At 42.3% G+C, this 24,393-nt stretch overlaps 1 protein-coding gene across 3 annotated transcripts in view; it reads left to right on the top strand.

Moving 5' to 3' along the window:
• LOC124719898 (neprilysin-2-like) overlaps positions 1–24,393 on the top strand; it is a 252,554-nt gene that overhangs the window by 174,093 nt on the left and 54,068 nt on the right. For all 3 annotated transcript variants that reach the window (XM_047245086.1, XM_047245084.1, XM_047245085.1), the window contains exons 8-9: positions 8,721–8,879; positions 12,030–12,173. In XM_047245086.1, the coding sequence (XP_047101042.1) occupies positions 8,721–8,879; positions 12,030–12,173 (303 nt within the window). The remainder of the gene's footprint in view (positions 1–8,720; positions 8,880–12,029; positions 12,174–24,393) is intronic.

Here is a 24,393-nt window from a genome sequence, read left to right as displayed (position 1 = left end):
ACCACTTTCACAATAATTCTCTGTTATTCCAGAAGATACGAGCAGCTACATCTTTCCGTGCGAACTCTGATTTCCCTACTTTTTTTATGATGATCGTTTTTCCCTATGTAGGCCGGTGTCAACAAAATATTTTCACAGTCAGAGGAGAAAGTTGGCGACTGAAATTTCGTGGGAAGATTCTGCTGCAATGAATAACGCCTCTGTTTTAATGCTGTCCACTCCAAATCCTGTATCATGTTACAGACACTCTCTTCCCGATTTCGCTATAATACAAAACGTGCTGCTCTTCTCTGAACTTTCTCGAAGTACTCCGTTAATCCTACCTGGTAAGGACCCGGCACTGTGCAGCGGTACTCCAAAAGGGGACGGATAAGCGTTGTGTAGGCAGGCTACTTAGTAGACCTGTTGCATTGTCTAAGTGTCCTGGCAATGAAACGTTGTCTTTGGTTTGCCTTGCCTACAACTTTTTCTATGCGTTCCTTCCAATTTAAGTTGTTCGTAATTGAATTCGTAGGTTTTTGGTTGAAAATAGTGCATAAAAACTGTTATCATGTTTACAACAATTACTTAACTATGCAGAGAAAAGAAATCGATAGGAAATAGGTCTCACCGGTTGGAACCGTGTCACAGATTGACTCACTTATAAAATATTTTAGCCATTTGTAATACACTCTATCTGCAGTGTCAAACAGTTTTGCAGTTTGCCTGTGAGACATCATAAACAGTAAATGCCAATTGATAAACGGTAAATGCTAAATGCTAAGCGGTAAATGGCAAACTGTAAATGCTAAACGCTGTTGCACCATGCAAGTACAGTATAATTATAGATCTCTGCGAAATCAAATATAATTTCTGAGAAAGTCAAGGACACTTGTGTACATAAGCATAACTCTGGAATAATTTTAATGACTACAAGGTCAAAGTTACGCATCATGTATATGCGCACACATCTCTGTATTTTTCACAAAAGTGGTACTATACAGACCTGTGTTGTCTCTCACACAAAGTAATCATTTCTTCTTTTACAAACAAGTATTTGAAAATTACCTTATTATTTCAGTATATTACTGAGGAATAAAAGCAGAAATTAGCAATATGTAGAAATATTAATGTTATCGTATAAAAATTTTCATAGGGAACTTTCAAAATTTATACTGGGAAAATATACGAATCTAAATCACGTTTTCTCATCCTCCACTATTTTTACAGCATTGTCTATTACAAACAAGAGTCCATTTCAATTTTTAGTAGACATTTAAAACTTCACTATTAGACAATCTAGATTTCGATGCTGTATGTGCATTAAATAAATTGGAACGGGACTGAGTAATATTTTGTAGGCTAACTGTGTACATTATGAATAATATATTTTTAATGGTTTTTACACTGCAGCAGAAATAGTTCTGTGTAATAAATACATTTGTACCTAACGTACACTTCAAAAGGAGCATAGTTTTTCGAACCTACAAAGAACTCTCTCTGAAACGACTGTATTATTCTGTCATTCTCTTTTGTAAAGGCTCTCCGATCATCGATGACTAGCTGAGCTAAAAATTCTTGCAAATAAAACAAGGAATGACAATAGTGTTTTTTTTTTTTTTTTTTTTTTTTTTTTTTTTTTTTTTTTTTTTTTAGAAATCTAATATTAACATATCTTGTTCTCCCACTGTCTAATATTTTGTGAATTATAACTGTCAATTTTATTTTCGCAAACAATTACCTATCAATATTTTGAAAATCGAGTGCATCTGTGTTATTTTCTCTTCCATGATATACCATGTACATATTACTGCTGTTGAGAAGGTGTAGTTTGGTGGGATAGATAGTCGAGAACTTGGTGGCTGATATATACAGCAGTTCTTCAGATGAACCAGCACCGTGGTCCCAGATTCGGTGGTGAACATCTTGCGCTCAACATCGGACGGTGCCTTACCCTCACATACTGCTATGCCCACACTCTTCAGATTCTGCAATACAGAACCCTCCTTGCCTTAATGTGTCAGTCAAAAGGAACAGAGGCTCCTCACAACCCTCCAGGGAACACGGCGCCAACACCATCAAACAGCGCCTCTAGCCTTCACAATGGCGTGAATTTGGTGAGGAAGGGAGTCCACAAGTTTCTTCCACGTGTGCCATAACCAAGTGGAGCCTCTCATTGGCAGTTACAACTTGTAGAACTGCCAAACTGCGGGAATGTTAGTGCTTACGTTTCTCCCACTGTTACAGAAAATTTCTGGCGTTTTCTGTGGAATAGGACGATTTCTTGGACCAGGTGAGATGCGATCGAGTATGTGAGGGACAAAGTATGAGTGCGGCCCTGTGAACATAGCTGTTCTCACCTTAGTAGATGGGAGTGATCACAGAATACTCATGTTGAAGATGTAGAAGGAACTAGTCTTGTGTTACTGATGGCAGTGCCACTAAAGCAGAGTTACTAAACACAGTTTTCTGAAACTCCATCACCAAAGAGGGCAATGTAAATATGAGAGAATTCGAATGTAGAAAAACTGCCAATACGAATAACTTAGAAGTAGATATCCTCGGTGTAGTGAAGCAGCTTAAATTGCTTATTAAAGGCAAGTCCACCAGTCCAGATTGTATACCAGTCATGTTTATTTATGAGTACGCTGATAGAATAGTTCCTACCTAGGAATCATATCCAACCACTCGCTTGCTGAAAGATCCATACCCAGAGACTGGGAAGTGGCACAACTCACGTAGATACCCGAGAAAGGAGGCCCATATCATTAACGTCAATTTGCAGTAGAATTTTGGAACATATATTGTGTTTGAATATTATTAATCGCTTCGAAGAAGACTTATAGAAAAATAGGCAGCATGGATTCAGAAATTCTCATGGAGTAATGAAAGCTATCGATAGAGGATGTCAAATCGATTCCATATTTTCCGATTTCCAGAACGTTTTTGGCACCGTCCCTCACAAGCAACTTCCAATCAGACTCCTTGCGTATTGAGTATCGCGTCAGTTGTGCTCGTGACTTCCTGTCAGAAAACTCACAGTTTGTAGTACCTGACGGAATGTCATTAAGTAAAACGGAAGTAATATCAATCGTTCCTCAAGCAAGTCTTAGAGGCCCTCTGCAGCTCCTAAACTACATAAATGACATACTCGTGGAAGATCATCTGAGCAGCCTTGTTAGATTGTTTGGAGATGATTCTGTCATTTATTATCTTGTAAGGAACAAAAAAAAAAAGTTGACAAAATGTCCGACAGATGGCGCTGGACAGCAAAACGTCAGTGACTGCACATGACAATCGTGTACAAATGAGCTGTAATGAGAGAGAGAATCATTGAAGTGGAGAACATTTGCGGTTTGGGCGTTTCAAAAGATGGCGGAAGATGACGATTGGTTTAGTAACGTGTTGTGAACCGACGAAGCTCATTTCACGCTCCGCGGGTCTGTCAACGCCCACAACTGCAGAATTAGGGCTACCGAAAATCCTAGAACTGTCATGGAAACTGCATTGCACGACGAGAAAGTCACGGTATGGGTTGGATTTACCACATCTACCGTTATGCGGCCTTTTTTCTTCGAGGAAATGCGTGATTCTGGTTTTGTAACTACTACCGTGACGGGTGAGAGGTACGCCGATATGTTACAGAATCGCATCATCCCCAGCCTGGCTGATAAACACCTGCTAGAACGTACGATGTTTATGCAGGATGGCGCTCCACCCCATATTGCTAGACGCGTGAAAGATCTCTTGCGCTCGTCGTTTGGTGATGATCGTGTGCTCAGCCGCCACTTTCGTCATGCTTGGCCTCCCAGGTCCCCAGACCTCAGTCCTTGCGATTATTGGCTTTGGGGTTACCTGAAGTCGCAAGTGTATCGTGATCGACCGACATCTCTAGGGATGCTGAAAGACAACATCCGACGCCAATGCCTTATCATAACTCCAGACATGCTTTACTGTGCTGTTCACAACATTATTCCTCGACTACAGCTATTATTAAGGAATGATGGTGGACATATTGAGCATTCCCTGTAAAGAACATCATCTTTGCTTTGTCTTACTTTGTTATAATAATTATTGCTATTCTGATCAGATGAAGCGCCATCTGTCGGACATTTTTTGAACTTTTGTATTTTTTTGGTTCTAACAAAACCCCATGTCATTCCAAGCATGTGTGTCAATTTGTACGTCTCCATCTACATTATTCCGTGATTTATTCAGTTTTCAAATTTATACTGACTTTTTGATCACCCAGTACATGTGTCTTTTCTTCCTCACATGTAACACATTTATTGTCAAACAATTATTTTTGTATAGTGGTATTGAAACAAAGAGAAACAGAGGAAATCCGTCACACGATTCTGCAGTGCGTGTGTTGTTCCTAATTACGGTGCAAAGTTCCTTTGGACATGCATGCGTGTCTGAGGCCACGGCCACTGCCGCGACTGCAGACGTTATGAAATACAAGAAATGTATTCGCGGTTGGGAATCTGGACAACCATCAGCTGTGTAATCGACGGACTGGGCCTCGAACCCGGATTTCCCGCTTATCGCCGTCGGCCGCCTCACAGTTTCGCTGTGCGTGCACGACTCCTGGCCAGACCCAGACCTCCACCTGTCGTCAGCCCTGCGCCTCTTACATCCCTCACGTAAGTTCTCGTACAGGTCAGACGCTGTACTTGAAATTTGCTTGCCCAGCATGTATTTATTTATCTATTTATTTATCTCTTGTTCCGGTGATCGATGTTGTGACACTATCACAGGATATGAAACGTGTCAATTTTACAAGCTTTTGGCCAGAATTTATGGTAATACATAAAACAAAACAAAAACAGTAGACAGTAACTTAGGTCCCACTACAAAAAATACATTTTAGAGATAGAGATTACAAAACAAAATCAGTAACTTATATCCCACTACAAAAAAATACATTTTAGAGATAGATAAAGATTACAAAATAATAAGTGTTACAGAGAAATAAATATTGTAAAATATATGTTTACAATAAAAATATTCGGTATTACAAATACAAATTTGGGCATACATTTGCAATTTACAATACAAGAAATGTTAAACACTGTAGTTCAGGAACTCTTCTATTGTATAAAATGATCCTTGCAATAGGATCTGCCTTAAGGTTTTTTTAAACAAGAGATCATCATCTACCAAACACTTAATTCTTGAAGGGAGGGCATTAAAAATCTTACAGCCACTGAAATGGACTCCTTCCTGCACCGTATTTAGATTTGGCTGTTCATAGTGGATATCGTGTTTCCTTCTAGTATTGTGACTGTGATGTGCACTATTCAGCTTAAAGATGGATTATTCTTTCCTTATGAAGCACATCAAAGAGAATATATATTGCGCAGTGGATGTGAGTACTTCAAGGTTCTTAAAAAGATTCCTGCATGTGTCTCTAGGATGGACTCTGCACATGATCCATATGGCTCTTTTTTGTACACACAGTACTTTTTTAGCCAGTGGCTGATTTCCCCAAAATATAATTCCAAATGCCATAATTGCATGAAAGTAACCATAATACGCTGACTTAATGGTTTCCATATTTCTATAAGAAGAACCAACGCGCAATGCGTATGCACGTCCGAAGGAACATTGTATCGTAATTCGGAACAACACAGGCAATGGAACATCGTATTTATGCGCAGACACAGGGCAAGTGACCTTCAAGTAAAATATTTTCCCTGCACTGGAAGATATATAGCGGATGTCACGTGGAAGTTTGCGTCTCTCCGTGAGTGGTGCTGTATTGGCCCGCGATAGGCGGGAAATCCAGGATCAAGTCCCGGTGCGGCATAACATTTCATTGTCGTGAGTCCATTAAACAGCTGATGGTTCTCCATATTCGCAAGTGGGATTACATTTCTTGTATATCTGTAATATGTCGATATAAATTGTCAAGTGATAACACATTTCACAGCAGTGCGACGACTGTATATGTTGCAGTGCGTTTGTTCAAGTCATGTCACTGCAAATAAAATGTTCGGGCATCGACACCTGTCTCTGGAATCGTTATCAGTAATAAGAAAAAGGCCACTGACTGCCAGAGCTGGCAGTGTTTCGTTTCGGCGCGATAGCAGCCTCTGGAAACTTCGAGAGAGGGCCGTCATGATGTACCTGTGTGGAAGGGAATTGAGAAACTCGTTGCAAATCCAGACCCAAGGACGAACCAAGTTACGTCAGGCGGCACAAGGAATGTAACAGACGCTCCCACCTCCATACAAGCAAAATATTTTTTTCCCTCCTGATGACGACGGCTGACACAGTTGTCGAAAGCTATAGTGTTGCATTTGAATTGTCACGGCTTGAAAATCGAGAAGACTTTTTTTCAGGTATGTCACCATGAAAAACTATGAGGACATACATTATGTGATCTAAAATATCCGGACACCTAGCTGAAAATGACTTACAAGCTCGTGACGCCCACCACCGCTAATGCTGGAATTCAATATGGTGTTGCCCTACCCTTAGCCTTAATGGCAGTTTCCACTGTCTCAGGCAAACGTTCAATCAGGTGCTGGAACGTTTCTTGGCGAATGGCAGCCCATTCTTCCCGGAATGCTGCACTGAGGAGAAGTATAGATGCCGGTCGGTGAGGCCTGCACCAAAGTCGGCGTTCCAAAACATTCCACAGGTGTTTTATAGGCTTCAGGTCAGGACCCTGTGCAGGTCCGTCCGTTACAGGGATGTTATTGTCGTGTAACCACTCCGCCACAGGCCGTGCATTATGAACAGGTGCTCGATCGTGTTGAAAGATGCAATCGCCATCCCCGAACTGCTCTTCGACAGTGGGAAGCAAGAAGGAGCTTAAAACATCAATGTAGGCCTGTGCTGTGATAGTGCTACGCAAAACAACGAGGGGTGGAAGTCCCCTCCATGAAAAACACGACCACACCATAACATCACCGCCTGGCACTACGCACTGGGCATTCGCCAGACCCACATCCTGCCATCGGATCGCCACATTGCGTACCGTGGTTCGTCACTCCACACAACTTTTTTCCATTGTTCTATCGTCAAAGTTTTACGCTCCTTTCACCAAACGAGGCGCCATTTGGTATTTACCGGCACGATTTGTGGCTTATAAGCAGCCACTCGACCACCAAATCCGAGCTTTCTCACCTCCTGCCTAACTTTCATAGTACCTGCAGTGGATCCTGATGTAGTTTGGAATTCCTGTGTGATTGTCTGGATAGATGTATGCCTATTACACATTACGACTCTCTTCAAGTGTCTGTAGTCTCTGTCAGTCAACAGACGAGGTCCTCCTGTACGCTTTTGTGCTGTGCCTGTCCCTTGACGTTTCCACGTCGGAAACAGTGGACATAGGGACACTTAGGGGTGTGTAAATCTTGCCTACAGCCATACGACGCAAGTGACACCCAATCAGCTGACCACGTTGGAAGTCCGTGAGTTCTGCAGGGCGGCTTAATCTGCTCTCTCATGGTCTGATGATTAATGAGGTCGCTGATATGGAGTACCTGGCAGTAGGTGGCAGCACGATGCACATAATATGGAAAACGTATGTCCGGATACTTTTGATCACATAGTGTACACAGCTCACTCAAAACATTATGACCACTGCCTACCGTGACGTTCGACGCCGTCTGGTCTTGTTGCAGCCACGTGACATGGTAATAAAACGGTGTGAACAGAGGAGACACAAATGGGGGATCACCCTAGCGAAGGTATGGGTTGCAGATGCAGAAATCAATTGAGACAGCAGATTATTATTACACTGAGCATGTAAACGAGTATCCCAAAACGGCGAAGCTCGTTGAATGTTCACATGCTGTTGTCGTGAGCATCTACAAGAAAAGGTAGAAGGACAGTGAAACTGCGACTAGTCGCTGATTGGCTGGACGTCCACGACTTTGTACAGAGTGGGAGGGGGGGGGGGGGGGGAGTTGGGTTTGCGGCGCCTCTGCCTAAAGAGCACAATGCTGGTGCACATGTAAATGTTTTAGAGCACTTGTTCATCATATGTTGTTGAACATGGAGCTCAACACCAGATAACTACAGGTTTTCACATGTTGACCTGACAACATCGTCAGTTACGATTGCAGTGGGCATGAGACTACCAGGATTCGACGGTCGATCAGTGGAAACGTGTCGGCTCTTTGGGTGAAACACATTTTTGCTACACTAGGTCGCTGGTCGTCTCCACACGTTCGATGTGAACGGTGGCTGGCAACGCGCAGCACGATATGGATGCAGGCTGGTGGGAGCAGTATTATGCTTCCGTGGGACTTGTGGTAGTAATCGAAGACACACTGTGGACCGCCTGCACCCTTCATACACGATGTCTTCCCCAGCGGCGATCTCATCTTCCTGCAGTATAATTGTCCGTGTCTTGGAGCCAGAACCGTGCTACAGTCGTTTGATGAGCATTACAGTGAACTCACGTTGATGTTTCGGCGACCAAATTCGCCTGATGTAAATACCATGAAACCCGTCTGACTCACTATCGGGTGCCATCACCTGGAATTACATGATCTAAGCGCAGAGATCTAATGCCACATACCTCCACAAACCTACCAACGAACTTTCAGACCCTTAAAAGCAGAATCGGTGATGTAGTTCGTTCCAAAGATGGACAAACAAGCTATTAAGTAGGAGGTCATGATGTTTCGTCTCATCAGTGTAAGTGGGGCTGTGGTTGTAGGCTGACAGGAGCAGCCCGCACAGAGTGCATGCACGTCACTACAGACGTTTCTGTCCCACAGGGTGATCGCCAACTACGTCATGTGGCGGGCGGCTGAGGCCCGGGTGAGGTTCATGACGGAGGAGATGCGCGAGCGCCAGCTCGACTACAACTACGCCCTGACCGGCAAGAAAGAGCGGCAACCTCGCTCGAGGGAGTGCGTCGAAATCGTCGCTACTGGGTGAGTTTGATACAACTGCATCAACACACGCAGGTACAGCTGTGCTTATTTTATGGCACATGATAAAGCCCCTGTCAGTAGATCACCAAATTCACAGCTACATTGGTTTTATTTACCTTCGTCGATACTGTTTCGTACCAGAGTTGCAGCTCCATGGTTTTATTTCTTGTTTTTGTTGTTGTTTATGAATACTTGGTATCCGTCCTTTTAGACATGTCCAAAAGTACAGACGCCACGTGGAATCCGCATATGTGATACATGTTATGTAAATTGAAGGTGAACCATGAAGGGGGGGGGGGGGGAGGGGAGAAAGGATAGCAAAGGGGAGGGACTATTTATGTCAGCTGCATCGAGACTTTATGCTGAATCAGCGGTGACAAGAGAAAATGTGCGACCAACCGGAATTAGAACCTGGGATCTGCTGCTTACGTGGCAGTTGCATTAACCACAGTGCCATATGGACATTGTGCCTATCACAATTGTGTTGACTGTCTCGGAACACCAATTTGCCTACTCACATTCCCAGCCATCACCACTTGCCCACAGTCCCTGTCCACAACTTCCATGCTCGCTACTTTGAGATTCCCGCCAGAGACTGAATGTAATTATGCATCCACACTGAAGGTGGTGGATTCACTACCCATCGAGGCGAATCAATCATATATGAATGCGTGGCGCCTTGTGTTTCGGTCTGACGTACATTTTCCCTCGTTACCGCTGATTCTGCATAAAGTCCTTACGTGGCTGATATCAACAGCTCCTTTCCTTTCCTTTCCTTTCCTTTCCTTTCTACTCCTCCACCTTCAGTACATAACATGTTGTTATTGTTATTGTGGTTTTTGTTATTGTTGTGATAGTGGTCTATAGTTCAGAGACAGCTTTGATGCTCCACACTGTGCTACCCATACTATACTGATCATCTATGCAAAACTTTTTCAGCCCCTTCTGAGCCTGCTTACTTTATCTGAGCCTTCGTCTGCCTTTCCAATATTTACTTTCCCTCACATTTCCTTCCATTACCAAACTGATGATTCCTTGATGCATCAGGAAGTATTCTCCCATCTGTGTACCACCTTTAGTCAGTTTGTGCCAAAAATTTCCTTTTTTCCTCAGTTTTATACAGTACTTCCTCATTAATTATTTGATGAATCCCCTGATTCTCAACATTTTTCTGTAGCAACACATTCCAAAAGGTTCTAATTTCTTACAGTCTCAACTGCACATTATCCATGTTTCCTTTATGTAGAAGGCTACACTCTAGGCAGAAATCTTCAGAAAAGATTTTCTACCTCTTGAACTTATATTTCTGTTTTCCAAAATGCTATTCATGCTATTGCCAGTCTGCACTTTACACTCTCTCTACTTCAGCAATTATCAGTTACTTTCCTCCCTAAGTGGCAAAACTCGTCTACAGCTTTGTCACATTTTCTATATAATTCTCTGAGCATTTGATGGTTTGAGTACTCTCCATGAACCTGTTTTACTTTTATTAATATTTATCTTACACTGATCAGTCAGAACATTTTGACCACCTACTTAATAGCTGGTATGTCCACCTTTGGCATGGGTAACAGCAGCAGTGCATCATGGTATGGAAGAAATGAGGTCTTGATAGGTCACTGAAGGAAGTTAGCACCAAATTCTGCACAAGTCACCTAATTCCCGTAAATGCTGGTTAGGCGGACGATGGCCTCTGACGCCAAATTCAGTGACATCCCAGATGTGTTCGATCGGATTCAAATTTGGTGTGTTGGGAAGCAGCACATCAGTTGAGAATTGCTACTGTTTTCCTCGATCCACTCTATCACAGTCCTTGCCTTGTGACCTTGTGCTTTATCTTGTTGAAAAATGCCACTGCCGTTGGGAACCATGATCGCGACGAAGGGCTACATGTGGTCTGGCCAGTGTACGATGCCCTTTGGTTGTCACAGTGCCTTGAACGAGCCCCACTGGACCCATGGATGCCCACGTGAATGTTCCCCATAGTATAATAGAGCTACCACTAACTTGTTTCCGCCCATTAGTACAAGTGTCAAGGAGCTGTCCACTGGGAGCCGACGGATTCGCACCCTTCAATCATCTTGATGAGAAAGGTATCGAGATTCATCAGTCCATACAATGCTCTGACACTGCGCCAACGTTCAGTGTCAACGGTCATAAGCCCATTTCATTCGTAGTTATTAGTGTCATGATCTTAGCATTTGCTCAAAGCACTTGTTGTTGACTGTGGAGGCCCATTGTTACGAGTGTTCGGTGCACTCTGTGTTCAGACACAGTTGTACTCTGCCCAGCATTAAAGTCTGACCTTGGTTGGGGCACAGTTCGCTGCCTGTCTTGTTTTACTGGTATACTTAGCCTATGATGTCCAACATCTATATAGGGAAGTGTGGCTGCACAACCCTACGATGTCTGCATGTGCTTTCACCTTGGTTTCGCCATATATTGAAGGTATTCACCACAGTGCTCTGTGAAGATCCGACAAGGCGCGAAAATTCCAAAATGCTTGTGCCGAGCCCCTGGGCCATTAAAATCTGCCCGTCGTCAAATTCAGATAGATTGAATGCTTTCCCCACGCATTCTACACATGGACAACACGCTCACTGATAGTACATGCGTCGTGTGTTTGTCTCACTAGCAGCCATTCCTCCCCAGGTGACACTGGTGTCGCCTGGACAGGCTTATATCCATTGTAGGCTGGTCATCATAATGTTCCGGCTGATCAGTGTATAACCACCATACATTCCTTTCACATGGTCTTGTAAGTATTTTTCCATCTCTCATAGAATTACTGCATCAGTGTTCAACCAAGAAATTTTTGTTTCTTCTTGAGCTTCAATTTCCAAGTTTCTCCTTTGCTACCTCTATCAGTTGGTCAATGTACAGACTGAATAACATCATGGAGAAGCTAAAACCCTGACTCACTCCCTCTTAATTACTGCTTGTCTTTCACATCCTTCAAGTCCTAGAACAGGAATCTGATTCCTATACAAAATTCTGGGAATTTTAATACAGCTGTATTCTGGGCATACATTTGTAATAAAATCCACACCTATGTGTATGTTCCACTGTTGTTTCCTTGAATTCTTCCCGGGTCATGTTTGTGTGTGACATGTGGAGCGGTTAATATGAGCGACATTTCTCATGTTCCAGCATGCCGCTGGCTGTGGGCTCCATCTATGTGCGCAGGTTCTTCGACAAGGAGGCCAAGAACGCGGCGCTCGAGATGGTGGACGACATCCGCCAGGAGTTCCTCCACATGCTGCAAGAGGTGGACTGGATGGACGAGGGCACCAAGTATGTCTCACCCTTAGTGTCTGCAAAGAGCCCTAACTATTTTCATTAATATCCCATAAGAAAATTAAAATGGGTAGTGTTACTCCATGAAACACCACTCTCATATTTATCAAACATCGTGAAGATGTTCATCACATAATAGGTATTAAATGATTCAGCTTCCATTCCATTCCCTCATCAGTATTGCTATGATGTGTAACCCCCACAATCATAAGTACTCTCTTTCATTCACATTGGCATGGAAGGAAACAGCCTCACAATATTATCTAGAGGAATTTAATGTCCTGCTGAAAATATATATGCTCTGTCAGTTCATGAAGGTAGCTGGCTGGAGACTGGTGTGAAGATATATGTCTTCTCACCGCATCCCAGATATGCTCTACGGGTGATTAGTCATGGGGCCAGACAGGTCGATGAAGGATCCACACTTTCTTCAAGATAGCTGTGAAGTAACTTGCTGAGTGGATTGTGGCATTTTCCTGCTGGTGTATGCCATTTGGAATCCTGGTCATTAAAGGTATTATATTAGGACTTACCATTCTTGCTACATATTGCTGAATATTCAGCCTCCCTTTAGCTATTTCCAAATCAGTCTTGTTTTTATTACGTTGGATCATAAGTTCGTAGTGTGCTTATTTTTCCTGTTCATGTTCATGTTCAGTGTGCTGAGGAGCGGGCAGAGGTTCAGGGCACTCTCTTGCCAGTGGAATGAGAAACTGCCCCTAAAGGCGAAAGAATCAGCAATGATCAACTGCATGAGAGTGTAGAAGGCAATAGAAACCACTGCATTAAGTAGACATAACGTGTATCCACAGGACATGTGGCCTGTGATTGAAAAAGTGTCATGATGATCTCTCCATTGGCAAAAGATTCCGGAATAGTCCCCCATTCGTATCTCAAGGAGCGAACTGCCAAGGGGGAGGTGAGCATGAGGAAAATATTGAACAATAAATGAAAGGATAAAGTTCTATGACTCGGGGCATAGAATGTCAGAAGCTTGAATGTGGTATGGAAACAAGAAAATCTGAAAAGGGAAATGCAAAGCCTCAGTCTTTAATAGATCAGTGAAGTGAAATGGAAAGAAGACAAGGATTCCTGGTCAAATAAGTATAGGGGAATATGAACAGCAGCAGAAAATGGTATCACAGGAGCAGGGTACGTTATGAATTGGAAGGTAGGGCAGAGAGTGCGTTACTGTGAACAGTTCAGTGATACGGTTGTTCTTATCACAATCGACAGCAAATCAATATCGGCAACAAAGTTCAGGTATAAGTGCCGACGTCGCAAGCTGAAGATGAAGAGACACAGAAAGTATATGGGGGTATTGAAAGGGTAATGCAATACGCAAAGGAACATCAAAATCTAATACTCATGAGAGAGTGGAATGCAGTTGTAGGGCAAGGAGTAGAAGCAAGGTTACAGGAGAATATGGACTTGGGTCAAGGAAAGAGAGAGGAGAAAGACTAATGAGTTTTGTAATAAAATTCAGCTAGTAATTGCGATTAATCTGTTCAATAACCACAAGAGGAGAAGGCATACTTGGAAAAGGCAGGGTGATAGGGGAAGATTTCAGTTGGATTATATCTTGCTCAGACAGAGATTCTGAAATCAGATACCAGATGGTAAGGCGTACCCAGGGGCAGATATAGACTCAGATCCCAACACATTACTGATGGAGAGTAGGCTGACGTTTAAGACATTAGTCAGGAAGAACCAGTACGCAAAGAAGTGGGATACGGAAGTACTAAGGAATGACAAGATATGCTTGAAGTTTTCTAAGGCTGTGGATACAACAATAAAGAATAGACTAGTAGGAGTACAGTTGAAGAGGAATGCACCTCTCTAAAAAGGGCGATCACAAAAGCTGGAAAGAAAAACATAGGTACAAAGAAGGTAACTGCAAAGAAACCATGGGTAACAGAAGTAGTACTTCAGCAGATCGATGAAAGAAGGAAGTAGAAAAATGTTCAGGGATATTCAGGAATAAAAGAAATACAAGTCGCTCAGGAATGAAATAAACAGGAAGTGCAGGGTGTCTAAGGCGAAATAGCTGCATGAGAAATGTGAAGATATCGAAAAAGAAATGATAGTCGGAAGGACTGACTCAGCATGTAGGAAAGTCAAAACAGCCATCGGTGAAACCAAAAACAAGTGAGGTAACATTAAGAGTGCAACTGGAATTCCATTGTTAAATGCAGAGGAGAAAGCGGGTAGATGGAAAGAGTACATTTAAGGCCTTTATGTGGGAAAGATTTGTCTGATGTGACAGAAGAAGAAACAGAAGTCGATTTAGAAGTGATAGGGGATCCAGTATTAGAATCACAATTTAAGAGAGTTTTGGAGGACTTAAGATCAAATATGGTGGAAGGGATCGATAACATTCCATCACAATTTCTAAAATCACTGAGAGAAGTGGCAACAAAACGACTATTCACGTTGATGTGTAGAAGGTATGAGGCTGGCAATATACCGTCTGAGTTTCGAAAAATATCATCCACACAGTTCTGAAGACTGCAAGAGCTGACGAGTTCGCGAACTATCGCACAATCAGCTTAACAGCTCATGCATCCAAATTTTCTCGTAACACTAATATACAGAAGAATGGAATAGAAAATTGAGGATGTGTTGGATGACGATCAGTTTAGCTTCAGGAAAGGTAAAGTCACCAGAGAGGAATTCTGACGTTGCGCTTGATAGTGGAAGCAAGACTAAAGACAAATCAAGTCACGTTCATAGGATTTGTCGACCCAGAAAACGCGTTAGACAATGTGAAACAGTACAAGATGTTCGAAATTCTGAGAAAAATGGTAAGCTGTAGGGAGAGACAGGTAATATACAATATGTAGAAGAACGAAGAGGGAATAATAAGAGTGGACGACGAAGAACGAAGCGCTTGGATTAAAAAGGGTGTAAGACAGGGATGTAGTCTTTCGCCCCTACTGTTCAACCTGTACATCGATGAAGCAATAATGGAACTAAAAGAAGGGCGCTGGAGTGGAATTAAAATTCAAGGTGAAAGGGTGTGGATGACACGATTTGCTGATGACATTGCTGTCTTGAGTGAAAGTGAAGAAGAATATATGATCTGCTGAATGGAATAGACAGTCTAATAAGTACAGAATATGGACTGAGACTAAATCGAAGAAAGGAAAAAGTGATGAGAAATAGAAAAAATGAGAACAGCGAGAAACTTCCCTGGATTAATGGTCACGAAGGAGATGAAGTTAAGGAATTCTGCTACCTAGGCAGTAAAACAACCAATGACAGATGGAGTCAGGAGGACACCAAAAGCAGACTAGCACTGGCAAAGGGACACTCCTGGCCAAGAAAAGCCTATAGTATCAAACGTAGGCCTTAATTTGCGGAAGAAATTTCTGAGAATGTACGTTTGGAGCATAACATTGCATGGTAGTGAAACATGGACTGTGAGAAAACAGGAACAGGAAAGAACTGAAGCAATTTACGATGTAGTGATACAGACGAATTTTGAAAGTTAGGTGCACCGATGCGGTAAGGACTGAGGAATCAGAGAGGAAAGGATTATGTGAGAAACACTGACGAAAAGGACAGGATGACAGGACATCTGTTAAGACATCAGGGACTGACTTCCATGGTACTAGAAGGAGCCGTAGATGGCATAAACTGTAGAGGAAGTCTGACATTGGAATACATCCAGCAAACAACTAAGCACGTAAGTTGCAAGTGCTACTTTGAGATGAAGAATTTGGCACAGGAGAGAAATTCATGACAAGCCACTTCAAATCAGTCAGAAGACTGATGATCCAAGAAAAAATGGGGAGGTTTATCATAGTATGCGTTTATTTACCGATGGACATTTTTTTGTAGTTCATTGTTGCTATTTGAGTTTACAGATTGTCATTTTATCATTTGGAAATAGTGAGTGGAGCTGTGGACCATACAAAATAGAGAACTAACTGGAGAAATCGGAACAGTTCTGACATATTGTTAAGTTTGAGTTCAACAGAGGGGTGACAGCAGCCAGGAACATATAGTATGCGCTTTGTATGGTCATAATGCTATTGGACATAGCATGACAAGGAAACTGTTTTCACTTTTTAAGAAGAATCATTGTTCTGTTAAGTGGTTCTCCATGTCACACTCATTTCCTTAAAATATTCTACCGCCATTGGTACCAAATTTAGTAATTAGTTATGTCCTCCCACCATTTTCTGGTATGCTTTTCGAACTTCACATATTTTCGAACTCCATTTCTTGCGTATTCTTCTTTGCCACACACCCTCTTAAGCTTTTGTACTGCGTTTTACATAAAAAATTATGCAAATTAACCTAGTGTTCGGCACTTAACCTGCAGTTCTATTCCATGTCTCTCACTCACGCTCTCCCTCCCATTCACTACTGTACAGCTAGTACCACATGGATATAAAAAATTTATGGAAATTAATTGAATTGATATTCGTCGCATGTGTGGGGTAGTATTTCTTAATTTGCAGCATCCTATTGGTCCGTGAAACCGATGGAATATAGCTTAAAGAAAAGATTGCTAATAAAACACACATCCTGGCACTCGACACCCGACGCCGCCGCCGCCGCCCCCACCGCAACCGCCGCCGTTGCCGAGAGCCATCGCCGGACGCAAGCCACCACGAGCCCTCACCGCTGCAGGTGAAAGTGGGGTTCATTTTTGTGTATACAGTTAGAATTCTTCCAGTATTATACTGACGTCACAGAACTCCTAGGCGCGCTCACACTGGTGCCATTCGAGATGACGCATAGCTGTGGGGTGGTGGAGCACCAAGAGAGATGTTCCAATGCTTCCCAGAATAGCACAGGGTGCATTGTTCCTCGCGCAACATGAGAGACGTGTCTAACAGTTCTTAACTACACAGCGTGACTGGAGCAACACCACGAAGTCCACGCCCGTAGCTGCAAACCCTCGCAAGCGCATCTAACAAGGTTCTCAATCTTATACTGATGTCAGATGACTATGTAAAAATGAGAATCGAGTCGACCTCGTGGAAATTGTATAGTGTCCCAGAAACAGTTAACGCTCGCTTTATGGAAGTCTCAGCTTGTAAGCACGGAAATTCTTGCCCTAACAGAACATGTTTACGAAAATAGCGGAGAATAACATCGAATGCAGTCTTCCTCATGGATCTAATGTGGTACCCCGTCCATCGCGTGTTACCCTTCCTGCTTTCAACACACACAAACGCTCCCTCCGCTAGGTAGACACTCCTATATCCCAGCACAAAGCATGTGAATGAATCGAGCATTATGATTGGCTCTTATCGAATTTACCCACCGAATTACTGATGCCGCCGGTATCGAAACACCATCCGCCTTTTCCTTTTTGCTGCTGACAAGACTTTCAGTGGTTTTCTTACGCAGATCGCAATATTGCACTGGCAATTAAATCTTAAAAACTACCATACATATCGTCAAATACAGGAAGACTCTTACTTGGTTACACTGCTCTCCCACCAAGGACAGGAGCTTGAATATTAGAACGTGAAACAGACCTGCAACTCATCAACATATCACTGCGTACCCTATGTAACATCAAATATGGAAAGACTCTTGCTCGGATACACTGCTCTCCCACCAAGGACAGGAGCTTGAATATTAGCAGGCGAAACCGATCTCCAACCTTGCAATATGTCACCGCGTGCCCTGTTGATGTAGTAAACATATAATTCGTATCCTGCGCCAAACAAAATCATCCCTTTTACATTATTCGTACATATACCGCAAACACGGGCAGTACGATATATATAATCCTCTCACCACTAGAATTTTACTGCAGCCAACGATCACAAGTCATCCACCCCCAACGCACGACCAGAGCTCCCACAGTGGACCAAAGTCGCCCTCAGAACTGTTCTACAAATTCGGGATCGTTTTCCCAGGGCACAAATACGTTACTGTTTCTACTTCGAACCTGCTTCCTCGCCTGCTCGCTTTTCTACACACATCTCCAGACTCAGCAATTACAGGAACACATGTAATTTTTGGCATAGTTTGCCATAACATTATACCATTTTCGCGGTATTTTTCGATATGAAACTCTAGGGAGCATCCTAATGATCGCTATCACAACATAATTCCCAAGGTATAGACTGGAAATTAGTTCTCTCAAATCCAAAACTTTAGCTAGGTGGGGAGAGCTGTAAACCACTGACTAACTAGAAACTTGTTATGTCCATGAAGACATTTCCTCAGCAACTCGAAACAAATAGAGAAAACTGATATTTCCACTCTCGAATACTGATGTCGGTGATGTAGTAGATTCCAAATCATCCCCATAATTTACAAGGTCAGCTAAAGTGTTTCTTATATCTAGAGAACCGGCAAATGTGTCTTCCACATGCTAGATGCACACACCACAGTCGATCTTCTCTGAACCAAATAAAGGGGCTAAATGTGCAGAAGCAGTCAACCGAACAAATTACATGGGCGGGAATAACGATCCAGCACAAATGCACGTCCATATTCAATCTTCTCAAATTTCCACGCAATCACGAAAAGCTATCCAACATATACAAAGTATTAGTTCGCTATTTGGTCGTCTAGGGGAGAACACAGTTAATTCTTCTACATCCCTACACTCCAACAGGCATCACCAGTCTGACAGCTCCTGCTGCTAAGAGGAAATGTGAATCACACCCGCACAGGTCACCAGCGGTGCAAGCTGAGCACATAAAGGTTGAATGTTTATCCTAAGAAATAGGTCACATATATATTTTATTTCTGTACTTACAACCAAATGTTACAATTGTGGGTCTCATTTGAACAACATTCGACAGTGAGCGAAGTATCGGAAATACACTCTGTTGATGGCTGTGGCTCTGAAAATAGAAATATCAGTTCCATTCTTATGAATCGACATACTCTTCCCATGCTATCACAGTACTCCACGTCAAATCCAAACCTTCCTTACAACTGAACACAGTCATTTCCTTTACACATGTTGGAACACAAACACATACTTTATAAGCCTGATGCTCAAATGCAAACATATCACACACCCCTTACTACTTAGTATAATGATTCGTCAATAACCGATCGCTGGCGATACAAAATAATACTGAGAGAAAATTAACCATGGGTTAAGTGGTACCACCATGTCCTAGAAATAGAGACGCAATCAGCCACATATTAAAAAAGCTTGATCCCTACAACTACTGTATGTTACTGTTACAAGTGGTCATGATTCTACAGGTGCACACAGGCTTTATAAATCGAGGTACGACATTACCTCTGAATGAGGTGGTTTTTCTAACTGGACAAATGCCAAAACGGTGGTGTCTGGGCTGTATAGTATCAGCATTCCAGTTACTCGAAGTCCGTGATGCAATCTCATTACAAAATCACTGAATTTTGAAAGTGATTCGCCTAAGGGACGTGGCATGTAAGTGGTATTTGCGACTCCCTCACTCCATCCCAGCTAGATATTTCTATAGTACATGTAATGTATTCTGACTCGATACCGTATCAGAGGTTCTAGGATATATCAACTGAATTATAGGCCATGACTGATTGAGAAAGAATAAAATCAGTAGTTGTAGATGATGTACTGATTGACGTCGTAAGAAAATGTATACAAGCTTTTTTTCAGATCTCTAGTGTTACACTATCTGCTAGAAATGATGCCCATTATTTGGAATCAAGTCTTTCCATTCAGCCACATACCTGTGTCAAATCACACCCACAGGTGAATCATATTTCTGGCACTCTCATATCTCGAACAAAGACAACACTCTCGAGTATGTTAGCTACAGTAAAATTCCAACATGGTTTTAGTCACCCCCCATGCATCTTGCAATTGCTCCCTTTTCTACAGCTTAGCACATCTGATCGTTCCAATTTAAGTCGTCCGTTTAGGAGCTGAGACATACCTCATAGTCGTGGGAGACAAACAAATGCAAGGCAGTGTACAAAACGTGTTAGAAAACAATGTTTCAAACAAAAACACAGGGTCACAGGGTGCGCCTCTTGTGAGTTACAGTATAGTCTGTGGGATAAGGTCAAAATCCTACATTATGGGTGATGAAACCTTAAACTGACCACAGCAATGGATCAAAATCTTCATATTTAATAGGATCGTCCTGCAAAAGCAACAGTAGCAGTTTGATAGGTAAATTCGACGATGGACTGGATGTCACGTTAGGAATGCTAGGAGGAATACCAGTCTGAGAAGCATTGTGACAACTCTCTCTCTGCACCAGATCCACATCGCAGCCAAGTGTCATCGTGTGAGCAATGGCATCTAGGTGAGTTCTATATCTGATCAAGTTAGTGGAACTTTTATAGTTCGTTATTTTTCTATGTTGGATGGTCCAGAATAATAATGATAGTATGTTGGGCTGATGGATTTGAATGGACACAGATTTGCTTCAAACTGTAGTATCTGTATCTAGTTTAAGATGTACCACATTGAATGCATTTCCACCGAATGGTTAAAACATGGTCCTGTTGCACTAACTCAGGTAGTTCTGTTTCTACATGGGTTGCAGAGGGTGGTGGATATTTCTTTCTCTGACTTCTGCCCAGTTCCGACTTAAATTGGAAATATCACATGTACCAAGCTGTAGAAATGGGAACAGTTGCAAAATGCGTACGGGGTGACTAAAACAACGTTGGAATTTTACTGTAGCAAACATATTCGAGAACAACGTCCCGTTTTGAGATATGAGAGTGCCAGATATATGGTTCACCTGTTGGTGTGATCCGACGCAGGTGTGTGGGTGAATGGAAAGACTTGATTCCGAATAATGGACATCATTTGTAGCAGATAGTGTAACACTAGATATCTGAAAAGCTCGTGTACATTTTCTTATGACTTCAATCAGCACATCATCTATTACTACTGCTTGTATTCCTTCTCAATCAGTCATCGCCTATAACTCAGTGGATATATCGCAGAGCCCTGATATGGAATCGAGTCACAATACATTAAATGTACTATAGAAATATCTAGTTGGGGTGGGGTGAGGGGATCGCAAATACCGCTTACATACTATGTCCCTTAGGCGAATCACTTTCAAAATCCACTGATCTTAGAACGAGGTTGCATTGTGGGCTTCGAGTAACTGGAGAGCTGGTCTCATAATATACACTCCAGTGATCACTGTCTTGGCATTTGTCCAAATAGAAAAAACCACATCATTCAGAGGTAATGTCGTACCTTGATTTATAAAGCTGTGAATTAAGAAAAACTACCCCATACATGTGAAGAATACCAATTTAATTAATTTGCGTAAATTTTTATATCAATGTGGTGTTAGCAGTACAGTAGTGAATGGGAGGGAGGGCATGAGTGGGCAACATGGAGCACAACAGTAGGTTAAGTGCAGAACATTAGGTTAATTTGCATATTTTTAAGTAAAACGCCGTATAATATTTGAAGGGGTGTGTAGCAAAGATGTGAAATTCGACAAGTGTACCAGGAAATGGTGGGAGGACATAACTAATTACTTAATTTTATATCAATGGCAGTAGAATATTTTAAGGAAATGGGTGTGACATGGAAAATCACTTAACAGCACAATAGTTTAAGCGCTGACAAAGGCCCAAACATTAGGTTAAGACACCGAGAGTACAGTGCCAAACATTTGGTTATGCATCATGTTTGCTGCATGCAATTACTTCTTACAAGACCTACGTGTTTCCAGACAGCAGGGAATGACGAGCAAGGGAAATCCAACCCCCACGAATTGACTTTCTTTTATAAATAAATAATATACTCTTGAATTTCCTGTTATGAGATCTTTCCTCTCCACCAATTTCCATATATTCCATACAATGCCTTGAATGTGCTAAGTTGTTTAAATAAACAATTTTCCACACAATGTCTAAATTGTTTGACCAGTATTCCATACACTACAATCGAATACCCTCCAAATGATAAATCAACTGAGTCTTTTTCCCGCCAATTCCTAGGAAGGGGTGGCGGTCAGGTGACTTAGGTTAGAGGAGGTGCCTTTTCTTACCACCATGCTATTAGGTTAGTAGAGGTTGCGTTGCCCTGATGGAATTTGAACTTCCCGCCAGGGAGGCGTGGCGGGGGGGGGGGGGGGGGGAGTGCGGCCCTTTCCCACTGGAGAGGTTAACTAATTGAACAATTTTATCAAGTACTCAATCAAATTGATAAGTGTGAAAGAGGGCCTATTCTAATAACTCAGACCTGAAAGTGTACCTGTAGCTGTGAGGGAAACGGGGTTGTGGGGGAGATGGTGGGGTGGGGTGGGGGGAGCAATAGGTTAAGTTGCTGTCAATCAAAAGGATATGGGGGTGACATGGAAAAGCACTTAACAGAACAATAGGTTTAGTACCTGTCAATCAAAGGAGAACAGTAGGTTCACCCCTGATGTAGGCAACCTGCGATAACAAAATGGCCAATCACTCCCTTTGTGAGAGAGGAATCGAGTCAGAGGGGTTGGGGGAACAATAGGTTAAGTGTGGTGATATGGAAAAGCACTTAACAGAACAGTATGTTACGTACCTGTCAATCAATGGAGAACATAGGTTCGCTCCTGTGTGCATATCTACCCCTGATGTAGGCAACCCACAAGATGGCTCTGAATCTGTCTTGCTCCTCTACTGACAACACTGACCATTTCTGTCCTGTATCATTTCTGGTGGTATGTAATTGTGTCTTTTTGGTAACATAAGCAAAAGAATGGAATGACTGAGGTCAAACAATATACAAAGGCCTGTGCGCATCCGTAAAAGATAGTGTTATGCATGTAGTAGAACAGCGACAGTGTGACGTACTATGAATTGCTTCCCTAAGGTGTAAACTTCAGTGCTGCAATTTTTATTGTCAGCAACCGAGACACCTTGCAGATGCAGTCCAAGAACAATGACCAGGAAGAGTGCGTGAAGTGAGGCTATTCGAAGATAACACTCTCCGGCTAGTTGCTAGACTGACAAAAAACACTATAAAGGAATTGGGCTGGGAAGTCATTCAGCACCCACTTTATTCACCTGATCTTGCGACCTCAGATTTTCACATTTTCCGCTCTCTTTCCAGCTATCTTCAAGGAACTTTCTTTCTGGATGAAAATGAACTCCAAACATAGCTCGACAATGTGTTCGTCTTGAGACGTGATTTCTACAGTCGCGGAATCGAACGATAACGCAACGTCGTCAGAGTGTAAATAGTGAATGAGAATAAATTATCGATAGCTAAAGTCTCTGTTACGTGTATCTGCAGTACTTATCGAAAAACGCTATGAACTCATGCACCAATACAATATATCCAACGAGCTCAACACACCATGCTTGCAGGAGTTTGAGTGGTATGGGTCTAGAAAGTGGATGCTTCTCATAATATTGCACCAGGTCATACATAGACACGTTGGCTTCGACCTGACCGCCACTTTCAGAAGCGAGTGTAATTTCAGAAAAGGCCTACAGCAAATAAAAAGTAAATGACGTGAATTAAAAATGAAATAAGAAAGTATGTTAAACTTCTAGAGGCGAATATGAAAAGTACAGCGAGGTACAACTCTCTCTCGTACTGAAAATAAGCTCGCACAAGGATAAAATTTTGATCCACACATCCTGCTGGTATGCAAATAGCAGAAGTATCAATTTGGAACCATTAGATCAAGGCATTCATCACACAAACCTTTCCAGTTTCAGCAATGTAGTTCTTAATTAAACAATTAAATTTGGTTTTAATTTTTTTCGAAATTTGGTCTTATGTTTTGCGAATTTGGGTTTTGTTTTCCGCCAATTTCGGAGATATTTTTGCTGAATTCTGTTTTTTTTTTTATTATTTTTTTTTTAAGTGGATGTCATTTATTGCTACTTTTAGTATTGCTGAACAATTCAATAATGCGTTGTCTACTTCTGGTTCTTATGCAACCAGATATTCGGTGTAGCACTGATGGGTTGAGTTGTTGGATGCCCTCCTGAGGGATATTGTGCGAAATTCTGTCCAATTGGCCGGACAACACGGAGTGATGGTCGGGTGTGTCATTTCTTTTCGTAGCAGGACCGCTTTGATTATCATCCACGTCGCCCTTACAGCTCAGCGGTATGTCGACTATTTCTGTCCCCCATAATGTTCCCCTTCATGGCAAGCCATCCTGGGCTTACATTTCAGCCATGTAATGCGTTTCTTGCTCATGACGAGAGTTTCTACTGCCAATCTTCGTGCATGCCAAACCATACCTTGGCCAGGAAAGTCGCCGGATCTATCCCAACTGATAACACTTGGACCATTATGTGT

This window comes from Schistocerca piceifrons, chromosome 11 (genome assembly GCF_021461385.2).
Source record: "Schistocerca piceifrons isolate TAMUIC-IGC-003096 chromosome 11, iqSchPice1.1, whole genome shotgun sequence".
NCBI classification, from domain to species: domain Eukaryota; kingdom Metazoa; phylum Arthropoda; class Insecta; order Orthoptera; family Acrididae; genus Schistocerca; species Schistocerca piceifrons.
Note: the sequence above shows the minus strand (reverse complement) of the source record. Positions and strands in the feature narration are given on the sequence as shown.